Source organism: Mizuhopecten yessoensis, unplaced genomic scaffold (assembly GCF_002113885.1).
Source record: "Mizuhopecten yessoensis strain PY_sf001 unplaced genomic scaffold, ASM211388v2 scaffold11171, whole genome shotgun sequence".
NCBI lineage: Eukaryota > Metazoa > Mollusca > Bivalvia > Pectinida > Pectinidae > Mizuhopecten > Mizuhopecten yessoensis.
In genome coordinates, this window is record NW_018408915.1 from 845,217 (window position 1) to 869,160 (window position 23,944).

Here is a 23,944-nt window from a genome sequence, read left to right on the forward strand (position 1 = left end):
GGGGATTGCAGTGGTTACGGCGTCTGATCATATACAATCACTAGCCCTTAAACTGCTGGGTCGCAGGTTGTTTTTCTCTTGTTCTTTTGGTACAGTGTATTCTGGTTTTCCTCTACCACCACCAAAACCTGGCACATCCTTAGATAACCATAGCTGTTAGTAGGATGTAAAATATTAACAAACCAAGCTAGTCTCACTGTCTGATCAGTTTGATATTCTCCTCCACAGGAATCGTAGCCAAAGATGACTACAGGCACCACCATATCGTATGTGAGGAGAAGTCCAACCTCAAGACAGAGCTGTTTCTCATGGACCGAACAATTACCAACCAGCCAATCAAAGTCATGGAAGTGCCAGCCCAGTCTTACACATATACAGGTACAGACCCTGGACCGTTTTTCTTGTCCGTTTAAACGCAAATGCGACACAAACGGAACGCAAACGCAAAGGAAACGCAACACAAACGGAACGCAAACGCAACACAAATGCAACTGAAACGCAACAGAAATTCAACACAAACACACACAAACAGTTTTATTAAACACCCTCCTAAAACGCCGTTCATAGTAGACCAATAAAGAATTCAATTTAGATGTACTTACTCGCGGAAGCGTGTCGGTCTCTGACCCTAACTTTGACCTGTATTTACCCATACAGTGCTCGCGTGTTATTTGCACAGCGGCAGATGCAGATGTACTTTTAGGCAACATTTTCCCTGTCAGCACCAAAAAAATAATTTGTAATGATGATTTGTCCGACGGTTTTTGGAGAATATTGGTAATTCGTTTTGAAATGGAATTAAACTTCTAATGGCATCCGTTTGTAACTCAACACTACATTTCATTTAACATCTAATCAGTAAATCTACATGACGCCTAAACACATTCCTTTTTATGAATTGATAAGATTAAAAGTATATTTTATGATGGTGGTTTCTCACTTATCTTTCTTTTTTTTTTATATATATTTTCAAGGTGAAGTTATGGGAATAGTCTTGAAAAATGGTTCTTTGACATCAACAATACATATGGATAAGTCTAGTGGGTATTTTTTTTTTTTTTTTAGTCTCAAATTCTGAATTTGTTGTTAAAAAATATCAATTTGTCGAAAAATGATTAACAACCCAAACTAAATTACTTACGTGTAATTGCTTGTTTTTATTTAAACTAGGCGATAGCAAATGTTCAAAAGGAGATAAAATATGAAACTTGTGTTTGGAAAATATTGGATATGAATATCATCATATTTATAAAACGAGTGAAGTGATGTGTTTGCATAGAGTATTATTCCTGTATTATCTTACAAATCCAACTGAAATGCTGCAAGCAAATTCCGTGTAATTATTTTTTTCTCTCTTAAAATCGTCCTTCTCTACTTATATTTCAAACAGGTATAATTCTTATGATATTCTCTTAAGTGGTATTATTTGATAATTATAATCAGTATTTATATGAATGATATTGAAGCCGGAGCGTAAGTTATAGGGATCTTATCTATACATCTAATTACAACACAACATACATGTATACATTCTATGCACCCTGTACGCTTAATCATATTTTTTGCTGTACTCACAGACTTAGATAATCTAAGTCCGTGCTGTATCTCAAGTTACACATTTTCATTTGTCTGAGTGATGAAAACGTAATCTGAAACCTGAATTACTTATGTCATGATCATTCCCTCCTTAAAACAGCCTTGAACCAAAGTATTTTTATTGCTTTGTATTGACCGTCATTTTGAAAAGTATATTGTACAAACAACACTGATTTCACTATCCTAAACAGTAGTGAATTAATTCCAACTATCATCTGGTCTTTGCTTTTACCTGGCCTTACGTACCTTTATTATTGTTTAAACGTGTGGTCACCCCTGTTACCTGAGTGTGGCTATTGTTATTTTGAAGGTAAAGACCACAAGGTTACTACCTGTGGTTTCAGTCACAGGGACCCGGGAATTTGCTACAGTTGGTTTGTTTGGACCTATCCCGCTGTGTAGTAATATTAGATGTCCGTCTTCTTGTTGTTGTGATAAGGCGTCACACAGTTTAACTTAATCTGAGAATTTAGGAAGTATAAATTAGATGTTTTAGTGGTTAACGGTATTGCTCGAAATAAGTACTGCCCCTCCTTCCAACCGCACCCAAAATTAGATGTATCTTAACCAAAACTTGGGGAGAATGATTACTCCGACATATCAGGATAAGTCCAAACAAACATTAATGTAACTTATTAAATAGCTTATACTACTTTGTATACGTCTCTGATTGAATTTTACTTATCGTTTTAATTTAATTAGGGCCCCGTATCGGAGATACATGTGCCCTATAGTAATCACTCCGTCTGTCCACAAATTTTGTTCCTGGCTGATAACTTTGGTATTTATTGACCAATGTACATGAAACTTGGTCAAGATGTTCAGTTCATAAAAATACACATTGAGGTAAAAAGTCAAGGTCAAAGGTCAAGGTCATTAGGTTCAAAGGTCAAGGTCAAATTTTACATCTTTTCACTGATGAACATTTTGTTATGACATTATGAAGCAAAGTTGATCAGAATTAAACAAGGAGTAAACTGACCAAAGGTCAAGTTCATCGGGTCAGGGGTCAAGGTCAAATTTTGTAGCTTTTCACTAGTGAACATTTCGCTTTGACATTATGAAGCAAAGTTGTTCGAAATTAAACAAAGAGACACGTAAACTGAGGTAAAAAGTTGTGGTCAAAGGTCAAGGTCATGAAATTCAAAGGTCAAGGTCAAATTTGACATTTTTTTCACTGATGAACATTTTGTTATGACATGATGACATAAAGGTGATCAGAATTTAAAGAGTCAACTGACCAAAGGTCAAGGTCATTGGGTCAAAGGTCAAGGTTAAATTTTGTATCTTTCCACTGGTGAACATTTCGTTATGACACTTTGAAGAAATGTTGCTCAGAATTAAACAAGGAGCCAATTGACCAAAGGTCAAGGTCACTTGGTCAAAGGTCAAGGTTAAATTTTGTACCTTTTGCCTGATGAACATTTTGTTATGACATTATGAAGCAATGTTGTTCAGAACTTAACACAGAGTCAACTGACCTTAGTTCCAGGTTACTGGGTCCAAAGGGTCAAGGTCAAGTTTTGTATTTTTCACTGATGAACATTTATGATATGATATGTTATGATATTAAGAAGCAAAGTTGGTCGGAATTAAAGAATAAGGCAACTGACCAAAGATCAGGGTCACTGGTTTAATGGTCAAGGTCATTTGGGTCCAAAGGTCAAAGACAAAGTGGATCTCTGACTTTGACTCTGGCTCTTGATGGAAGAGGTATATAAGGTGAAATAAAACAAATCAAAGCTAACAAATGAGTATTGCACCGGTAATTACATTTCTGTTAGCCCAGCAAATATGGAGGTGGAAGGAAACACATCACATCATAGTACATGTAAAATGTATATTTTGCTTCCTTGCGATTCTTTTTGAAGTCCAAATGTCAAACTTCAAGCTCAGCTATATGGGCAGATTGCTTCTTGATGATTATGTGGGATATAATTGCCACAAGACGGGGCCCTTAGTGACCTGTCAGTGTTCTAGTTGAAATATTAAACAGGGAAAGTATAAAGACGACCACCGTGCACAGGATGGGGGGGTGGGAGTGGGGGGGTGGGGGTAACTTCGGGTATATAAAAATGAAGAATAAAAATTGTGTAACACTTAATGCCCTTTTCATTATGCGTTCGGAAACGTATGGTTGTGAGGTATAGATAACAAAGGACTTCAAGGGATTAGGGGGTTAGATTAGTGTTCTTGAATTTGAAGTTATGCTATAATTATATCTGAATGTGCTTTATGTATTTAATATCAATTTAATTCAATTTTTTTACATCACTAGTACTGTAAAAAAAATAAAAATAAAGTGTGTGGGAGAGGGGTTGAGCGGTCAGTATCTGACAAATGACAGCAACATTTCTTTTAAAATATTTTTCTAACAAACATAATCTGCCACTGTCCTTTTGTATGATAACTTTATGTAACTTCTTTCAGATATACGATTAGCAACTGATTCGTGTGCCAAGAGGTTGAATGAGTTTAGTATTCATTCCGAATTTCAAAAGAACAAATCAAACTATACACTATTTATGTTTCTAGTTGTAACTATTTTATGATAATTTCAGCAAAATCACAATGTAATTCCACGGACTTAGATAGCATCTAATTCCGTGGTAAATCCTAACGTGTGAAGTCATCTTATATCAAAGTCCTTTTGCTAATTTACCTGGATATATAAACCAGAACAGACCGGCGTGTTAGTTACGATGACCATGATCGCTATCAGGGATGACCTTAGCTCAGCGAGAGTGCATTACCCCTCATTGTTACTTCATGTTTAGCCCCCTGGGCATCCTCATTTCAGTAAAGCCAGAGCACACGCCTGTACTGGAAGGTCGTCTACTGAAAGGTCGTAAGGCCGTACGTAATAGCGGACGTAAAACCATCAAAATCAATCTGTATTGGCTCTTATTAAAGTGTACCCTGAACGAAAATAGAACTTAATATATTATTATTCTATATGATCCAAACACAAAAATGTTGAAAACCGCATAAAAACCGGTCATACCGAGATAATGACGTGTTAAATGTACGATGTTCACCTGTCCTCCTAATTGGCATAATCGTAACTCGTGGTGATTTGACCCCTATTGGCTGTGACGTCACAAGTTCAACGCCTGTAGCGGTCGATCCCCATCGAAGGAATAGGCGATTATCAAGAATAGCAATGGTCAGATTCATTAAGCGTCAGATTGTGAATTAAATTTTTTGTATTGTTTTGAGGAATCAGATTATGCTGAAGTTAACATTATGTATATGGTATCCAGCCATATACAATTTGCAAGAATTTCCAGACAGTGAGTTTAATAGAAACCAAACTGAAGACTCTGAATAGGGTAACATAGACTGGTAGCATTGCATGTCCCGATTCTGAGCATTGATGAGATTTTTTTTTCAAATGAACGAGTTTGAGGGAAATTAAACAGAAATAGTCTCAATGATATCGATCAAAGATATTTTTTAATTATAGCTGGAAAGTCAGTTTGCAATCATAATAGCTCACCTGGCCCGAAGGGCGTCCGGCGTCAACTTTTTACTTTAAACAACTTCTTCTCAGTAACCAAAAGGCCTAGGGTGATGATATTTGGCCAAAAGCATGCTTGGATGAAGGGCTACCAAGTTTGTTCAAATAAATGACCTTGACTTATATTCAAGGTCACAGGGGTCAAATATGTTTAAAACCTTTACACAACTTCTTCTGAATAACTGAGAGGCCTAGGGTGCTTAAATTTTGCCATTTACATGCTGGGATGAAGGGCTACCAAGTGTGTTCAAATAAATGACCATCATTTTTCAAGGTCACAGGGGTCAAATATGTTTAAAAACTTTAAACAACTTCTTCTGAAAAACCAAGAGACCTAGAATAATGATAGTTGGCCAGTAACATGCTGGGATGAAGGTCTACCAAGTTTGTTTAAATAAATGACCTTGATTTATATTCAAGGTCACAGGGGTCAAATATGTATGAAACCTTTAAACAACTTCTGAATAACCAAGAGGCATAGGGTGATGACATTTGGCCATTACAAGTGTAGTAACATGCTGGGATGAAGGGTTACCAAGTTTGTTCAAATGAATAACCTTCACCCATATTCAAGGTCACCGTGGTCAATATATGTTTAAATCTTTAAATGATTTGTTCTGTATAACCAAACAGTCCAGGGTAATGATATTTTGCTAGAAGCATGCTGGGCTGGAAGACTATAAATTCTGTTCAAACTAATATCCTTGTTCGACATTCAAGGTCACGGGTGTCATATGTTTAAATATTTTAATAGGTTCTTATTAATCAAACACCAATATTCTGCCTGTAGTTGTATTTTAGTCCACTTTTAAGATAACAAGTGTGAAATTAATACCAGGTGAGCGATTCAGGCCCATTGGTCCTCTTGTTTTTTTTTACTCTACACAGAGATTTATATACTTTATATGTTTCTGCTTTACAGTGAGAACTTATCCAATCATGTCGGCATTGAACGGCGCTACGTCGTGACCAGTTTCTGTGCCGGAATATTTATATTGGAAAAAATTATATACTGTGGTACCTCTACGGTCCAAAAATACGGAAATATATCAGTAAAAATGTTTACAAAATAACTTCAACGTTGGTGTCTGCTGTTTAAATGTCAAGATTTTTAGTATCACCGTTTAATGACAAATCCACGACATTGTGTCTTCCGTATGTTAGGTCGACATTTCAAACATTTGATTGTATACAAAACAGTACCTGTATATGCGATGCTAAACTAGATCACAGACTTTTATAATCTAATTCTAGAATTTTATTTATCTCGAAAAATATCATTGAATTATGAGATTTTTGTTTGTTTCTCCCTATACATTTAGCATACACACGTTTTGATTCAACATCTTGGTTAAATTATGAAAATCATCGCGATCCGCTCCCTTAGCATATTTGGGTATGACATTTGTGTACAGGTAAATAACACTTATACACACCTGTGCAGACAGCAGCAGGCCCACGATACACCTATATAACTGTGTACAGGTATATGACATCAAAGGGAATCGTCAGCAGATGGGCAAGGGAGGGGGGGGGNATAACGTGGACAAAATGAGTCAAATTAACGTATAGAGACGTATTACGTCTCTGGTATAAGGATCAATTTCAAGAAAAATATGAATAAATGAAATGCGTAAGTGCATGCTGTCACAGAGTCACATTATATGCAAACCACAATCAGTACAACTGCATCACTCGACAGATGAGTTTCAGAAACGAGCAAATTAATGCTGGACCATGCTATATATCTGATCATGTTACAGGTTCATTGATAAATTACTAATCTTTGTGAGACTTGAACGGACAGGTTCTCCCTCTGTAATATTCTTAGAAGTGGTGTATGCTTAATTCCTTGGATTGCATACAGAATAAAAACGTTTTACAACTGGGAGTGAAAAAAACATGGGTTGCTGCTCATTTTAAGTATTATTTTTTTTCGTCAATTCCAATCGTATATATCTACATATTGTAAAGAAAGGGGTGCGGTGCGCCAGAGACGTATATATTATATACTCTTGGTGCGCCTACGTTAATTTGATCAATTTAGATCAATTGTTTTTTAATCAATTGTTTTGTGTTGTATATAGGTCTTCACCAAATTTTCTAAATATCAATTTAATAACAAAAAGTATATTATTTACCGTTCTTTTGTCAACACGTCAGACCAGAAACATATACGACTCTGATCAGACACTTTGTTTAAAAAATAGACATTGGGCGGTTAAAACAGAGGCGTATAAAACCAGTATATATGCAGTACATGCACTATTGTATAGTATATATGTCTCTGGTTAAAGGATTTTAAAAGGGGGTGGCCGGGGTAGTTGTTGGAAGTGATCTCTTCTGTGTTGTAGTCCTTACGCCAAAGGTACGAACCTTTTTTATGTGGCTCTTGATGTATATTATTTACAGTAACTAGATTAACCACTTATGTACAAAAAACACATATTCATTCAGATAGCATCCAACACACCGTTTACCTGCCTCCTCAGGAGGAACTCATTTCATCATTAAAATTGTAAAAAATCATCTATAAACTAACTAACATTTCTGTTTTTGGAAACGTGTGTGAGTGAAATGACAGAAATTCAATCGTCACTTAAAAATTGTTTATATAAAACGGAGGATTAACTGTGCATGTTATGCAATAACAGGGGGGTGACTTATCAACAAACCGTACTGATCCGGACCGAAAATAGAATTTATTTTTCTTATTTAGAACATCCCCGGACCGCCTCTTTTTGTGGATAACTTTAGTCACTTTTCAAAAATGTCCGCCGTCTGAGCATTTGATATGAGTAGGACAATAAAAGGAACAAGCATGACAGGGATTAACATGACGCATACTGTATGTAACTCTTGTTCAAATTTATCATACACATTCAAATATTTTGTCAAATTAGTATACCTATTTGTGTAATCATTCAAACCAGAGACGTATATATATCATATAAACTTAAATCTATATGGAAGTTTTGAAAGTAAACAGACTTTCATGTTCTCAAATTTATCACACATAAAAATACATTCTGTTGCATCAATAGATCGAAAATAAGATATAATATGGTAATTGTCAATCATTTTCTTCTTAATGTGGTTGTTATGGCTGTAGTTTGCAAGAAGTCTGAATGACATCTATATGCTTTGATGTTGAAAGAGTTTTAAAACATTTCTGGTGAATCTTACTATGATTTGCATGTTCTCAAAGGGCCTGTTTCCAGTAATGTTAATTCTCCATAGGAGCCTGCCCCCGTATTATTTCTTATCTAGCTCAACTACTGTTTTTTTCTTTTCCGAAGAATAATTTTACACCTTTCCGACACCCAGATTTCATAATTTCAGTGAAAATGTATTTTTATAAAGTTGTCAATTTCAGCATCAAAGACATAAGTTCGTAAATAAAAGAAGGTTATCTCGAAATTGTAATTCGCAACATAGTATAAATTTCTTTTGATAAATATTTCCAAAACATCGTGTTTATTCATAAAACATAAAAAAAAAAATTCTCGGATGAAAATGCACTTGCAGAGACACAATTATGAAGAAAAATGCCATAAAATTGCAATTTTCTCCCGTTATATAGTTTTGGATGCAAATTTCCATCAGAAAATCGGATAGAGCTTTACTTGTTTCATATGTGTACCAAAAATCAGCTAATTCCATGTGGTGGAACGTTCTCATATCGCCGCCTGAATGTGGTTGTAAATTGAAAGAAAAGGGGAAATGAGTAACAACCTTGTCTGAAACCCTATTATATAGCTTATTATATACAAACTTTTATATTGAATATCAGAGCGGATATTTTCATGACAGTTTTATGATGTGTAACGACTAAATAAACAGTATCGATATAAAGATTTACACTGAGGACACCCTGATACATGAATACTGTTCTATCTCAAGTTGTCCTCTTCTGAATTTTCTGATCGTGTGGCCTTGTACATTTATCCGTATCTTCTTGTCTTTGTCTATACGTTTACGGAATCATTGACTCGACGCTAGCTATTCTTGTCTCACTTTCCTTGTTTTATTGTCCCATCTCCAAAGCGTTGTGGCTCTGTCAGGGTTGGGACCCTGACTTGTCTCACTTTCTTTGTGCCTGCCGACCACGCCACATCGAATAGATAGATTATCCATATGAAATACTTTATTTTGTTCTAAGTAATCAATCAATTCTGCGCTTCTTGGAGGTATTGAATGTGATTTATTATATTGTCTTGTTATTTTGTGTAATTAGTTGTTCGTTATTTATCACACATTTTCGCATAATTGTACCAAACTACTAAGTATTAGCTGTTTACAGCAATCATCGGTGGCTTGCTATTTTGTTACTTTATCGACGCTTCATAAACCAATCGTTATTGTTTCAAGATGGAGGGTAAATGTGTTGGAGAAGGGTGTCAAGTATACTTCAAGAAACGTAGTGGCAATAAGAACAGAAGTGCACGCAATGTAAATAGTCCACAATATAAATGGCTCCTAGATACGCTGGTGCAACAAGGATTGATGTCAGCAAAGGAACAAGCACTTATTTGCCAGAAGTGCTACATGAAGTATCTTCGGAACAAAAATCAGCCTGAACCTGAACCCGAGCAGAACCAGGAAATAGAGGAAGAAGACGACTCCCCGTCCCATATCCTGCCGTTGCTGACCCTTCATGATCTTTTGAATGGATCATCTTCACACAAAAAATGCTGTCTCTGTCTTGTTACCTTTGCAAGAAATGGAACAAAATCATCAGTCTTACCAAAACGTGCAAGACATCACCTGATCTATTCACACAAACTGTGGTGTCCCACCTCATCCCGCGTCTGCTCCATTCACCTTATTGGTAACGACTTAGATCCGTCTACAGAGGTTGTCCTTGATGGTAGAGGTTCCTTGGAATCTCAGTTACCATCAAAATCGTCCGAAATCATTAATGACCTCCTAGAGGTGTCGCACGTCCTTTCACAGAACCAGTCTGCGTTTACAATAAGCTTTTCTTCTCTTGATGACTCGGCATGCATGGCCTGGACAGGTTGGTCCAAAGATCAGTTCCTCGAAATCCACTCGCACTGTTCCCCATATCTTTCATCTGGTATATATACCAAGACTACACACGATGCTCTATTACTGTTCTGGGTAAAACTGAAAACCGACATTTCCTGGAGTCAGTGTTCTTCTCTTTTTGGAATTTCCAAGTCAAGTGTGTCCAAAACTTTCCACTCCATAGTACAGGCATTAGACACATCGATAGTCCCACAATTTCTAGGTCCGGATCACTTGACAAGAGAACAGTTGCTCGGGCACAATACTGTCTTTTCAGAAGCATTTTTTGGAGATAAAGCCACTGCCATATTAGATGGCACCTATATTTATATCCAGAAAAGCTCCGACCACAAGCTCCAGAGAATGTCCTACTGTGGCCAGAAGAAGAGAAACTATCTCAAATTCATGAGCATCGCCTTACCAGATGGCTACATTCTGGACACAGTAGGACCATTCACTGGCAGCGAAAATGATGCTACAATTACAAAAAAAGTCATGGACAAGCTAGTTACTTGGCTACAACCAGACGACAACGTTGTCGTTGACCGAGGTTTTAGAGATGTCCTACCAGTTCTCGAAGCCTCTGGCCTCAATGCTAGCATGCCGTCATACCTGAAACCCGGTCAAAGTCAACATTCTGACGTCCAAGCAAATCTTGACAGAACTATCACCAAATCGAGGTGGATTGTGGAATCCTATCATGGTCGTCTGAAACACTGGACGTTCTTCCGAACGCAATTGGTGTCTAACAGCTTTATCAATGTCATCGAGGCTTTGCTTCGAACCGTCACAGCCTGTCTGAATGGTATTAGAGGACCGATCTACCAGAGATCTCCAGAGAGAGATGCCAAAGATAGGCTAATGGCTGAACGTATGAAGGACCGTTTGACAACACCGAATGGTTTAGCTCAGAGAGTCAAGACAGATCCGGATCTATCTAGACGGGCAAGGTCCGAGTTTGTCAAGATGGATGCATCTTCCGTACTGTTTCCCCGTCTCGATCTTGATTACTTGAGAACCATTACGTGTGGAACGTATCAGATATCTCTGGCTCCTGGTTACATCGCCGAACATTTAAGTGATGACGGAGACTATGAGGTGTGGCTTTACCAGCACTCCCCAGACCTTCTCCGATGTCAAATACATTCTCGACACAAAAGCCAAACGAAATATAACGTTTGGATACGGTTCACCGTTTCACCCGATGTTGAGGCCCCAATAAAGGACTACTACTGCCAGTGCCCAGTTGGAGAGAGAACGATGGGAATGTGTGCGCACATCTCCAGTATCTTGTACTACCTTGGGTATTACAGGACGCTGGAAAACCCTCGACCATTACAACCACAGGTAAAGAAATTCCGACAAAACTTGAAATAGTTTTCCATGCGGCAACGGAGTGCATATGTCGAAAGTATGTTTGGGGCTCGATATGAAAGATCCCCGTTACCATGTGACTAACCAAACTTATAAATATAGGTATTATACAATCGCCCGTAGCTATGAACACTCCCGTAAATGCGAAAACCAACCAAAATCATAAGGAACACGTTTTGTTTGTTGTTCTGTCTATTTGTCAGCCAATGTCTTCAACCACGGGGACTTGTGAAGTAGCCATCTTGGATTTTTTTTATGAAAAAGTGTTTCTCTCACTTTTTTTCATATCTGTGTACATATTCTCAACATACCGAGCAAATACTCTCGTTTTTTTGTTAATTATCTAAAGAAAGTCGAAAATCGGCAATTCAACCATAGGCTAATTCAACCCAACATTTGAAAATGTTCCACCACTTACATTTTGATGATTTTTCCTCTCATCAATAGCATATTACGTACTGTTTAATAGGATAAAAATTGGTTTGCATCCAACGCCCATAAAAGGGTGTATTCTCTAAAAAACACAGTTTTTGTGTCTAAAATGTTATCATCGAAAATGGCATTTTTGAGATTGTTTCTTCCATAAAACAGCCAAATGGCGCGATGGAAACATGATTTTTTGTCACAATCATGCCATGAATGTATTCTTTACGGTGACCATCATTTGATTAGATTTTCATTAATATTTTACATAACATGCACATTTTATCAACACTTAGACAGCTTCTGAAAGGTACAACTTTGAGGAGCCATAAAAAACAAACCAAGTGACCTAAATCTTTATACTTTATAGATTTGTGACCACAACGGCATGGGCAATGCACCACCAACAGAAAATTTGAATCAGAGAAGGGGCCGTTTTGGAAACCGGCCCTTTATCATACACATAAAAATACACTCTTGTCGCATCAATAGCATGTTTTAACTTTAAGTGACGAGAATAAGATCTGATATGATAATTGTCAAATATTTTCTTCTTAATGTGGTTGTTATGGCTGTAGTTTGCAAGAAATCTGAATGACACCTATATGCTTCGAGGCTTAAAGAGCTTTAAAACATATCTGGTGAATCTAACTATGACGATGCAGTCACGTTTGAAAGCATTTGATAACAGAGACTAGTCCATGGTATTGGAGAAAGTTTGTGTTGGTTTGTTAAATCGTGATACATTGACACAGAAACGTTAATTTATAAGAAAAAATATAAAAATACACCTCACTATATAGGCAGCTGAAGATGCATGCATCATTATTGGCAGTAAGACTCGGGTAACGATATTTGATTGATCCTTGAATACATTTACGTGACATATAAATGCATACATATACGACCTATACCCTCCTACATCACCTATACATCCTATACCCTCTTACATCATCTTTACCTTCTATACCCCCTTTGCCCTCCTACATCACATTTACTTTCTATTCCACCTTTACCCTCCTACATCACCTATACGTCCTATACCACTTATACCATCCTACATTATCTATACCCTCTTACACACCTATATCCTCCTACATCACCCATACTTCTTATACAACCTATACCCTCCTACATCACCTTTACCTACTATCATACCACCATAACACTTCTACTTCACCTTTACTTCCTATACCCCCTTTACCCTCCTATATCACATATACTTCCTATAACCACCTATACCCTCCTACATCCCCTTAAATAACTATATCCTCCTACATCACCTTTAGTTCCTATACCACATGTACCTTCCTACATTATCTATACCCTCTTACACCAACTATACCCTATTACATCACCTATACTTCCTATACCTTCCTACGTCACCTTTACTTCCTATACCCCATATACCCTCCTACAACATCTATACCCTCTTACATCACATATACCCTCCTACATCATCTATACCCTCTTACACCACCTACACCATCATACGTCACCTTTACTTTCTATACCTTCCTACGTCAACTTTACTTTCTATACCTTCCTACGTCACCTTTACTTTCTATACCTTCCTACGTCAACTTTACTTTCTATACCTTCCTACGTCAACTTTACTTTCTATACCTTCCTACGTCACCTTTACTTTCTATACCTTCCTACGTCAACTTTACTTTCTATACCTTCCTACGTCAACTTTACTTTCTATACCTTCCTACGTCACCTTTACTTTCTATACCTTCCTACGTCAACTTTACTTTCTATACCTTCCTACGTCACCTTTACTTTCTATACCTTCCTACGTCAACTTTACTTTCTATACCTTCCTACGTCAACTTTACTTTCTATACCTTCCTACGTCACCTTTACTTTCTATACCTTCATACATCACCTTTACTTTCTATACCTTCATACGTCACCTTAACTTCCTATGCCACTTATTCCGTCTTTGCGTATTGCAGAGGTATCTTCTCTTGGGAGCAGGGATTGATTGTTACGTCATTGGTTTGTGTGAGAAAATTACGTCGTTTTCTCAAAAATTGATTACGTTACTCTCACAAACCAATGACGTAACAATCAATACCTGCTCACAAGAGAAGATAACTCTGCAATACGCAAAGACGGAATACCCTCATACATCATCTATACTTCTTATACCATACCACTTATACCCTCCTACATCAGCTTTATTAACTACATTCACCTATATCCCCCTACATCACCTATACTTCCTATCCCACCTATACCCTCCTGCATATGTACATCACATTTACTTCCTATACCACTTATACCCTCCTACATCACCTATACTTCCTTTACGACCTACACTCTTCTACATCACCTTCAAATGTAACCTGAATTTACCATCTATACCCTCCTGCATTTATTTATTTTATTTAAGTTAAAATGTTCATTCAATTTATTTCAATATTTTCATTTTATTGATTTATTAATTAATTTGTTTTATTTATTTATTTCATTATTTTTATTTCATTTAATTAATTAATTAATTTGTTTGATTTATTCAATTTAATTATCTAATGATATTTTTTTCATTTGTGGCAGTTTTTGTCTTTTCAATATTTTAAATTCTTATTTGAATACTCATCACCATTTTATTAAATATTAAAAATTAATAATAATGTGTCCTCTTAATTCAACTTAAAGAAATACCGAATACACAACTAGTAAAGTTGCTAGGTCTCAATGATTTTCAACGGCGTAAGCAAAGTCAATTTATTGTCAATGTTGGCAGGGGCCTGTGTACCTCTCGAACCTCGCAGGCAGCACCCCCGATACATGTTGCGTGTCGAGCACAGGACCACAGACTTTGATGACAATCTAATTCCGTGACAGGTCTTACATAAGTCGACCTGGATGTAAACAAAACCCACAATATAGACAATAAAATTAACGAAAAACCATACACACATAGAGATAGAACTACAAATATTTTATAAAATGAAACTCGCCGTTTAGATACACTTATTATATATCTTCAATCCAGACTACCCTGGTGTCGTTACGAAACCATCAGCCCATCAGTGATGGAAGTATTTGTAGATTTAGTGTAATTTGATTCATATATTCATATGAACAGAATGATAAAAGAATAGAAATTAAATATTTAAAATATACAAATAACCAATTACTAAATTACTTTCTACTTAAAATTTCACTGGCCAATTAAGGTACGTGTATAGACATGCATCCATCAATCAGCACACGACGCAGCCCAAATATTTGAATATTAATAGAAGTCATTGCTAAACTTCCCACCGATTATTTCACGTTCTTATCTATTTTATTTGTATATTTATTTTGTTTTTAATTTGCAAACTTTATTATCCATATAACTAATTTTTTTTTATATTAAAACAATCAGCACTCACATATTCTTAAAATAACCTGCACATCGATGGTTTTCTTACATAACCAGCAAAACGCATGTTCAACGCACATTCAACGCTAAAGTTAAAACGCACAACAAACGGTCAACGCAAACGCAACGGAAATGCAACAAAAACGCAACGCACTTTTGGTAAAGAAAAACGGTCCAAGGTCTGTACAGTACAACAAAATACACATTGTACAGTTTCATCTTAGTTTTTACATCATTGTACCTGTAAACAATACTTATGAACTCACTTATGATAAACAAATTACAAAAATTCTAAGAATCCCAAGCGGTTTGTCTTTCATTTTCAGAGATTGATTTTCGGAACTTGAACATGTTGGGTTTTTTTCAAAAAAAAATTGGTGGGCAAAATATTTGAGTGGAAGTTTTTTTGGGGATTTTCAGCCGCGCAAATTACATAGGTGCGCAAATTACATGGGTTTTTACGGTATTCAATAACGCACATACAGTAGCATCCTTAAAATTCCAGGGGTTTATGCTCACTTAAGCTCTCTGCCCTCCCAGAATATGTCATGGCAATCGGTCTCAAGTAAAAAAAAAACCAACGAATCGCTAGGCTGATACCTGTGCTTTGAGAATTACAGAGGAGCGACACTTGACATCAAAGCCAGCGAATTTTACCATTATATCTACCACACAATTCTTTTGATGTACATCAAAGGATCAGACTAGTCTATATAGCTACTTGTATGTCCATATGGTGGTGCATACAGTCAGCTTTCAATTCTGTCACAACATATTTTAGGGGTGTCGTGAGAGAGCAGTAATGAGTGTAACCTTTGGGAGTGTCGAGGATGTAAACACAGGTACTGAGGTTGCAAGTCAGTGATGCACTGGTATGTAATGTTCCAGCCATATACAGCTACCATTTTCTCATGTCGCAGTGCAGTTTATGTTTTCCGTTCTTTTTAACAGTTCGCCGTGAAAAGGATTCTTTATCATCGGAAAACCAGACCATGTGTGTGGTACTGATCCCAGAAGATCGAGCTACAGGTAAGTCATGAACTTTCAGCACCTTACAAAACATTATATGTAAGTATTACCTACCTGGTATGCAATTTATATACCTGTATTGCTTTCCTAAATTATAAATTTAAGGTCTTTAAGAAAATGTTTGCCCAATTCATGCCCAATTCATTAATAAGAAAATTCAGAGTTGTTCTAATTGTTGATCTATTAGCTGCCAAAAAGAGGGTAAAAATGTGGAGAATATTCAAAAACATTCCTTTGAAGATCTGTAATTTTAACAGCTTTGATATTTCACATTCTAGCATGGCATTGGTGTGATAGTTAAACGACTATTTCATGCCCAGGGGTGTGAATACGGGAAATTCCATCCTTTGGATTTTCAAATTTGGGTGGAATTTCCCTATCCTACACCCCTGGGCAGAAAGAGTACTTTACTCTCATTCCAACTACCAGAATAAGCTCAGAAACCATGAAAATGCGTTTGGACTGGCTACCATTTTGAAAATATCAATTTTGCCCCTGAGCTTTTCAAACAAAATACGAATTAGTCAGTCAGATTTAGCATACCTCATATTTGCAAACAATCTCTGCACTGAAAAATTAATCTCATCCCTCTAATTTGTACGGTAAATATATTGTAAAAGGTTTTAATTTCATCACGTCGCCTTTTCCGCATTGCGGCATCGGAGTTTTCAAATACGTGACGTCACTTCATCACGTCACGTGATATGGGGTGTAGGAAAGAAATTTCCTACACCCATTTCTTACCCTAAACAACTCTATCTTACACACATGAAAATGAGAGAACTAGTTTTACAATGCAGCAATTGAATAATTGAACTGTGCTCAAAGTAAGGTAGCTTGATTTGGCGGGAGAAGTCATTGAAGCAGAAGAGGTTTACCTTTCCAGAACATCTGGTCTTATTCTCCGTGTACTTTGTCAAGGGTCTCCATGTAAATCTTTCCTTTGTACATATGTTGCCCTGGTTTGGTTTTGCTTTTGAGATTTTGTTGACACTTTTGCATGCTCTTGTTGCTTTTTCGGTGTGTAATAAGGGGTCTCTACTTACCTTTCTTTTCGGTGTCGTCCACTTCAGCTGCCGTTGGTGACGTCGACGGTGATGGTCAACTAGACGTCATTTCCATCGTGGATCTTGTTGGACCGATTGTGGATGCAGGGTACAGCTACACAGAGATGAAGTCTCTGACAGTTATACAAAAGATCAGCCTCGCTCCCCTCCTCGGCGACGTGTCTCAGCGAGTCAGTTTGAACCCAGCATCCATCACTGACCAGCATCAAGAATGGACTGGACAGTTGTTACCTATGGACAAACAGAACTGGGGTGGTTACATGGGTACTAAGGGAAACTCTATCTACAGAGGTCACAACTGATGCAAACCAGGGGTTATTCTATACACAGCTAATTTCTGAATTGATCAATATGGTGAAACGAAGATCCAAGACCACTTACGCAAAGTTGGACTCATCTCACAGAGGCTGACAGGAGTAACTGGTCGAAGGTCTAAATTTCACCATATTGAGCCTTCACCAGCAGCTCTCATTAATGCTGTTTCAAGATGTCAACAAAGCATTTTCGGCATTATATCAGTCTATGATGTCATAATAGTGAGCCTCACTTTGAATTTCTAAGGTCAATAATATTTATGACCCCGAGATAGTGACTGTACATTCCACTGCAGGGCAGGTCAGACACCATAATACAATGTTGAGTTGTGTCATTGAGTTGGCCAATCACAGCATTAGATTCTCATTACAGTAATATTCCGTCTTTTCGTATCGCAGAGTTATCTTCTCTTGTGAGCAGGTATTAATTGTTACGTCATTGGTTTGTGTGAGAAAATTAAGCCGTTTTCTCAAAAATTGATGACGGTAATCTCACAAACAAATGACGTAACAATCAATACCTGCTCACAAGAGAAGATAACTCTGCAATACGAAAAGACGGAATAGGTATGGAAAATTAAGAAATGTTAATAACCTACACCAGGAGTCACTGTATTCATGGAAGATATGAATACCTTGCATCAGGTGTCACTTATACTTGGAATTACAATTTACAGAGAATATTGATGACTAACAATATCAATCACAGATGTATCCTGGCCTTGAGACGACCACCAACACTTTAAGGCAGTTCCAAGATGAGCTAAAACTTAAGTCTTTAACGTACCTGGTATTAGGAGGTTAATTATTTAAGTTTGAACTCAACCTGAGGCAGACGCAAAGTGTTGGTGATACATGTATTGGGACCTAATATTTTTAAAATGTAGGTGCTAATAAGTATAGTCATTGACAACAGTTAACTTCTCTTGTTAGCACAGCGCTATTATTTGTCTAGGCAGCTACAATGCTCCAAAAATATACTGTGCTCCTGGGCAGGTACTAGACTATGCTGTCACAATTGAATGACATTATTGATGCAATTTTTATAAGGTTGAGAGAAAAAAAGAGTATGTTTAATCAGTAAAAATGAAAATGTCTCTGGTTAAATGCAATGACTGTACTCATTGTACTTAATCCATTTATATATTCTCTTTATATACATATACAAGCACATATATATAGAAAATACTGTATTGTTAATTAATAAGCCCATGCCTGATAATAGGCCCGTCCATATTCATAGACAATGTTATTTCACTGTCCTGTAATATGCCCAGCTTTCTACTTTGAGTCAGAGATTAGGTGTTGACCCCTGGGATTATTTTAAGATTTATACGGCAAAGCTGTAAGCTTTGTTAATAGGCTAGAAGAAGTGTGGTGTCAATGTCAGTGATAATTTCCTGATATAGCAATGATACAATTATTACGGTTATGAAAATAACAGGATGTTGTAGGTTCTAGATTATACATGTATACATTGTAAGAAATCTCAATTTTTATACTTTGCATTTTTATATATCACATTTTTTATTGTTGTTTGCATTTTTATATATCACATTTTTTATTGTTGTTTTCGTAGGCTTTTTGTCTCTTTTACTCTTTTACTATGCAAGTTGTATGACTGCACAAAAATATTCCGACAGTGTGTTTCACTTAACATACTTTTTCCTATATTGCACGTCCTCTGTCCTGCACCAATTTTGAGAAAAGAATATTTGTTTTGTTGATTGAGCTTTGTTAATGATTTATTGTAATTAGATTGTGGTAATCAGATGAAATTCAAGAAAGAGTATGACCTATAAACAGTTAACGATTTTGCGGCCTGCACCTGTTTTTCCACTGTTTTATTTTGCTTTGAAATGAGGAAAGAAGCGAATTTCAGCATTATGTACATATATGATACATAAATACATAATAATGAAGTTAAAATGAAATATTTGTATTAGTAACATCAATTTCACCAAGTATAACTTTATATATATGGAATTTATGCTCTTTATTAGCCAGCCATAATAAGATCATTTATAAGTCTGTGTTCGTATCTTTGCCCAAAGGTCAAGGTTAGAATGAGGGGTCAAATGAAAAAAAATGGTTTTTTTATTTGTCAAGGCTCCTAATTTATATATTTAACAACTGAAAAAAATCCCTTGTTCATGTCATCACTAAATGATGTACCGGGTAATGTCCATGCACCATCATATAGACAGTGATAAACCATGGCAGACATTTGGCATGTTTCTTAACCTATGACCTATGTCAAATGACCTCTAACCTCTGCCGTTCCAATTTGAGGGACAAGCAAACACATCTTATTACAACTTTTAAACCTATTTTTGAATTTGCATTGCCAAGAAAAGCGCTGATGACAAACATTGAACATTAAATGCTATGCAAGATTTTTGTTGCATTTCAGAATATATATTTTTATTTACATTTTGAAATCACATATTTTTTTTGTAAGCTTGATTATACAAATTGTGTACCACCAAATTTACATGTGCAATTACGGTAATGTTATGATACTTTCTGTGATTAAAGCATCAAGAAGAATACTTCATATTCCTGTCAGAGTTCCAGTGTCTATGTACAATTACAGCAAGACTTATAATTGCTGACTATAGATCGAACTCAATGAAAGTGTTCAAGTGAGCAGTAGATATTTTATATGATTATTTCCAAAACATTTCCACAGGCAGAAATGAAATCCAAAACCATCATGCATATATATTCAAATTGTACACACATACACACGCATATATATCGTCAAAGAAATTCAAAATGATCACCACAGTGCAGATAAAGGAATTCATCGAATTTTCAGGGTGATCCGCCCCTTTTTTTCAGAACAGAAACATGAACACTTACATATAACAGGGAAAAACAGTCACTATAAAAACATAAACATGTAAAAAAAACATAGTCACTTATGAAATACGCTGTTGTATAATTGCATATCCCCTTGATTTAGCTTGTTACCGAAAGCTAATTATTGTACAAAATTCATCTTGAATAATCAAGGTCAAGTGAATTAATAGAAAAAATCTTAATAAATCTAGTGAGAAATATATCTATACAGTAGTTGTTCATGTAAACACATTCAAAATTATAATGTGCATAATACTTAAGACACATTCCCGATATTAACTCAGATCTGGTATATATTTAAATGTTTCTTCAAAAGCATTCCAAAATTAACCTTAAATAACAGTTTTACACACTATTAATACCTCAAAGAGCAGTTTGAATTTACCAGTACATTTGTCTTTTTCTTGGACATTATTATATTGGGTTTACCATTGAAATGCCATTAAGTGTATATTGTACCGGTAGCAATCTCATACACTCAAATTACCAGTTGTTTTTAATACTTTAGTACCACTACTTGTCAACATGCAAACCACTGGTGTGCTTGGTTTTATTTATTCATATTTTTTTTCATATTGACAGATTTTTTTCCATACAACACTTATAATAATGATAAAATATTAAATTTTAAATGTGTAAAATGTTGTTTTTCAAAGATTGAAAATTATTTATAGTTTTTTTTACATATTTTTAAATACATGTTCTTACAAAGTACTGTGATATAGCTTTAGATGGTTGACATTACATGTACACCTGTAAATGATTGTATCTTTTACTCTCTATATTGAGATAACTGGTTGGATACAAAACACTGTGTTGCGATTGATGTCATTTTCTGTCCTGTTTGAAAATATAGTGCTCAATCTATTTTTATACCTTTTCATAATACAACGATGTTCAAGTGAAAATGTCTGGAGTAATAATCTCACCTCTCTGTTTGATATTCTTGCTGCACAAGCTACCAACTATAAATTCAGATTGTTTTTGCTCTTTCAAGTGGTATGTACTTCTCCCTAAATTAACAATTGGAGAAGCGATGTTTTCAATTCACCTAAATGGACCAATTACAGAATTTTTAAAAATGATTTAGTATTAGAAAAATACCTGCTAGATCTCCCTCCAAGATTAGCAAATGTTTATTGTAAATTAAAAATTTGTAATGTTAAATTTCCGATTTAATGTGGTAGATGGAATGTTAGATTCCAAGAGAAGATAGAAAATGTGTTTTTTGTGACCTAAATGAAATTGGAGACGAATATCATTATTTGTTTAATTGTAATGACCACTAGATACTGCAAAACAGAAGAAAATTTATGTCGAGATATTATTTTGAAAGTCCTAGTACTTTCAATAATGAAGAATTAATTTCACTTATAAAATTCCTTAAGCACATAATTGAGCGAATTAACACTGTCCATTAAAACCATGATTTATATGTAAACTGTACTATAAATATGTATATAATTCTCTACACTGTAACCAGTTTGCGAGAATAAAAACTTAGGCCAGCTAGATCAGTCTAATAACATGTTAACATACGGTAAATTGCATCCAATGTATTTTCAAATACCGGTACATGTATTTGGATACACAAGTGAAATTGGACGATTGCACAAAGCTTTGAATTTAATAATCTGAAGATTAAAAAGAGAAACAAATGAAAAACAAAATGTAGATTTGAAGATTCTCAGAAATCTCAGACATTTTATTTTAATTAATTGTCAAACTCATCAGTCCATGGGAAAATAGATGTTATAGGAACTGTTCTGTTGTATTACTGGCTTGAGGTCAACCGCATAAATTAGAGAATGCCTTTAAGTGTTAATGTTTGTGTGTTTGATTATGGTTTGGAATATAGCGTTACTTTTATAGACTTCATCTGTCTCTTTTATACTTACTTCTACATTCCATATTCAGGTTTTTGTTTTATGTCTGCAAACTGAAAATTACAATATATGAGTAGGCCACAGGTGCTTGAATCAATTTGCTCCTCTTACAAAAGGGTTAGCACAGGTTTCACAGCTGAAAAATTGTCATAAAATCATGTTTTCCTCTAATTAATGAGAAGTGATATTTAGCACAAATCACTGTACTAGGCGTACATTCGTGTATCCCGGTTGAAACGGTACGTGTGGCGCAGAAATATTCCACGATAAATGAACGCACTTGGACCGTTCTATAAGCAGAGCTAAAAATGCACAGTTTCGGAGAATAAAAAACAATGTATCAAGAATATTATGCCCTTCTCTCACGCGTCCACTGAATTACATAAGGTATCTTAAAAAATACATGTGATCATGACTTGACATTGTTTTAGAAAGAAATAATGCAAACTGGCAATAGTCAGCATTTTAGTTTTGGCCAGGTATACGTCTGGACCCCTCAATCTACACGTGCTGAATTTTCCTGAGGTCAGCCTCGGTTCAGATCTGTACCTGTCGTTTTCTTTACAGATTCAACCGGTTCAACCGTTTCAACCGGATACGCCAATGTATCCCTAGCTAGTCTTTCTAAAGTCGAGAATTGTTTTCAGTGGGAATACACCCCAGAAAGGTCAAAGGATTCAAGTACCCGTGTCGATTGTTACTTAAGATTTATGTTTCTCCTGTTAATCTACTGTTAATTATATAATTTGTTGTAGATATTTTATCATTATTTATAGATACATGTACTGGAAAAATTGTCATTTTTACATTTGTCTTTGAATGGTTTGAAAATGACAATATATTTTATTCCTCTCTTCAAAGTTTTACTGTATTTTTTTCTGTGCCATTTTATATGAACACAAAATGCAATAGAAACATGTTTTTTGTACCAGAGAATTTCATGCACAATACCTATGTATTACAAACTTTATGGGAAAATAGATCCAGTGGCTTAACATATATACATGTTCTTTATATATATTTATCCTTGCGTAGAATTCTGTCCCCACTACCTAATGCATTCCATTGATACAAAATAGCCTGATTTTTTTACTGTGTTATATTATTTATTGTAGTGGTCTATTAAAACGTTTATAATCTTTTGTTGTTTTTATATTTATAGTACATACTATATATATATATATATTTTAAAGTTCATTGAATTAACAGTTTAGCTGTTTTGTGTTATAACTGCAGGTTCATGTAAATGAAGTATAACCTACAATGGTTACATGATCTAAATTCTGTACAGAAACAGAAGACGAAAGAAGCAAAAGATGAAAATTTAAGGTCTTTAGATAATAATGACCTCCGTTGTAATACATTTCAATTATGGTACTTTAGATCTGTCATGGGGAAGGTTGAAATCTGTTTTTTTTTTAAACAAGTTTTAAAAGACAATATCATCATTATAGACA

At 35.6% G+C, this 23,944-nt stretch overlaps 1 protein-coding gene across 1 annotated transcript in view; it reads left to right on the forward strand.

Moving 5' to 3' along the window:
- The window catches only part of LOC110467366, an 83,182-nt gene extending 65,026 nt beyond the window's left edge, over positions 1-18,156 (forward strand). The window contains exons 17-19 of the mRNA XM_021524481.1: positions 229-378; positions 16,278-16,355; positions 17,429-18,156. Of these exons, the coding sequence (XP_021380156.1) occupies positions 229-378; positions 16,278-16,355; positions 17,429-17,724 (524 nt within the window). The 3' untranslated portion in view covers positions 17,725-18,156. The remainder of the gene's footprint in view (positions 1-228; positions 379-16,277; positions 16,356-17,428) is intronic.
- The last annotated feature ends 5,788 nt before the right edge of the window (positions 18,157-23,944 follow it).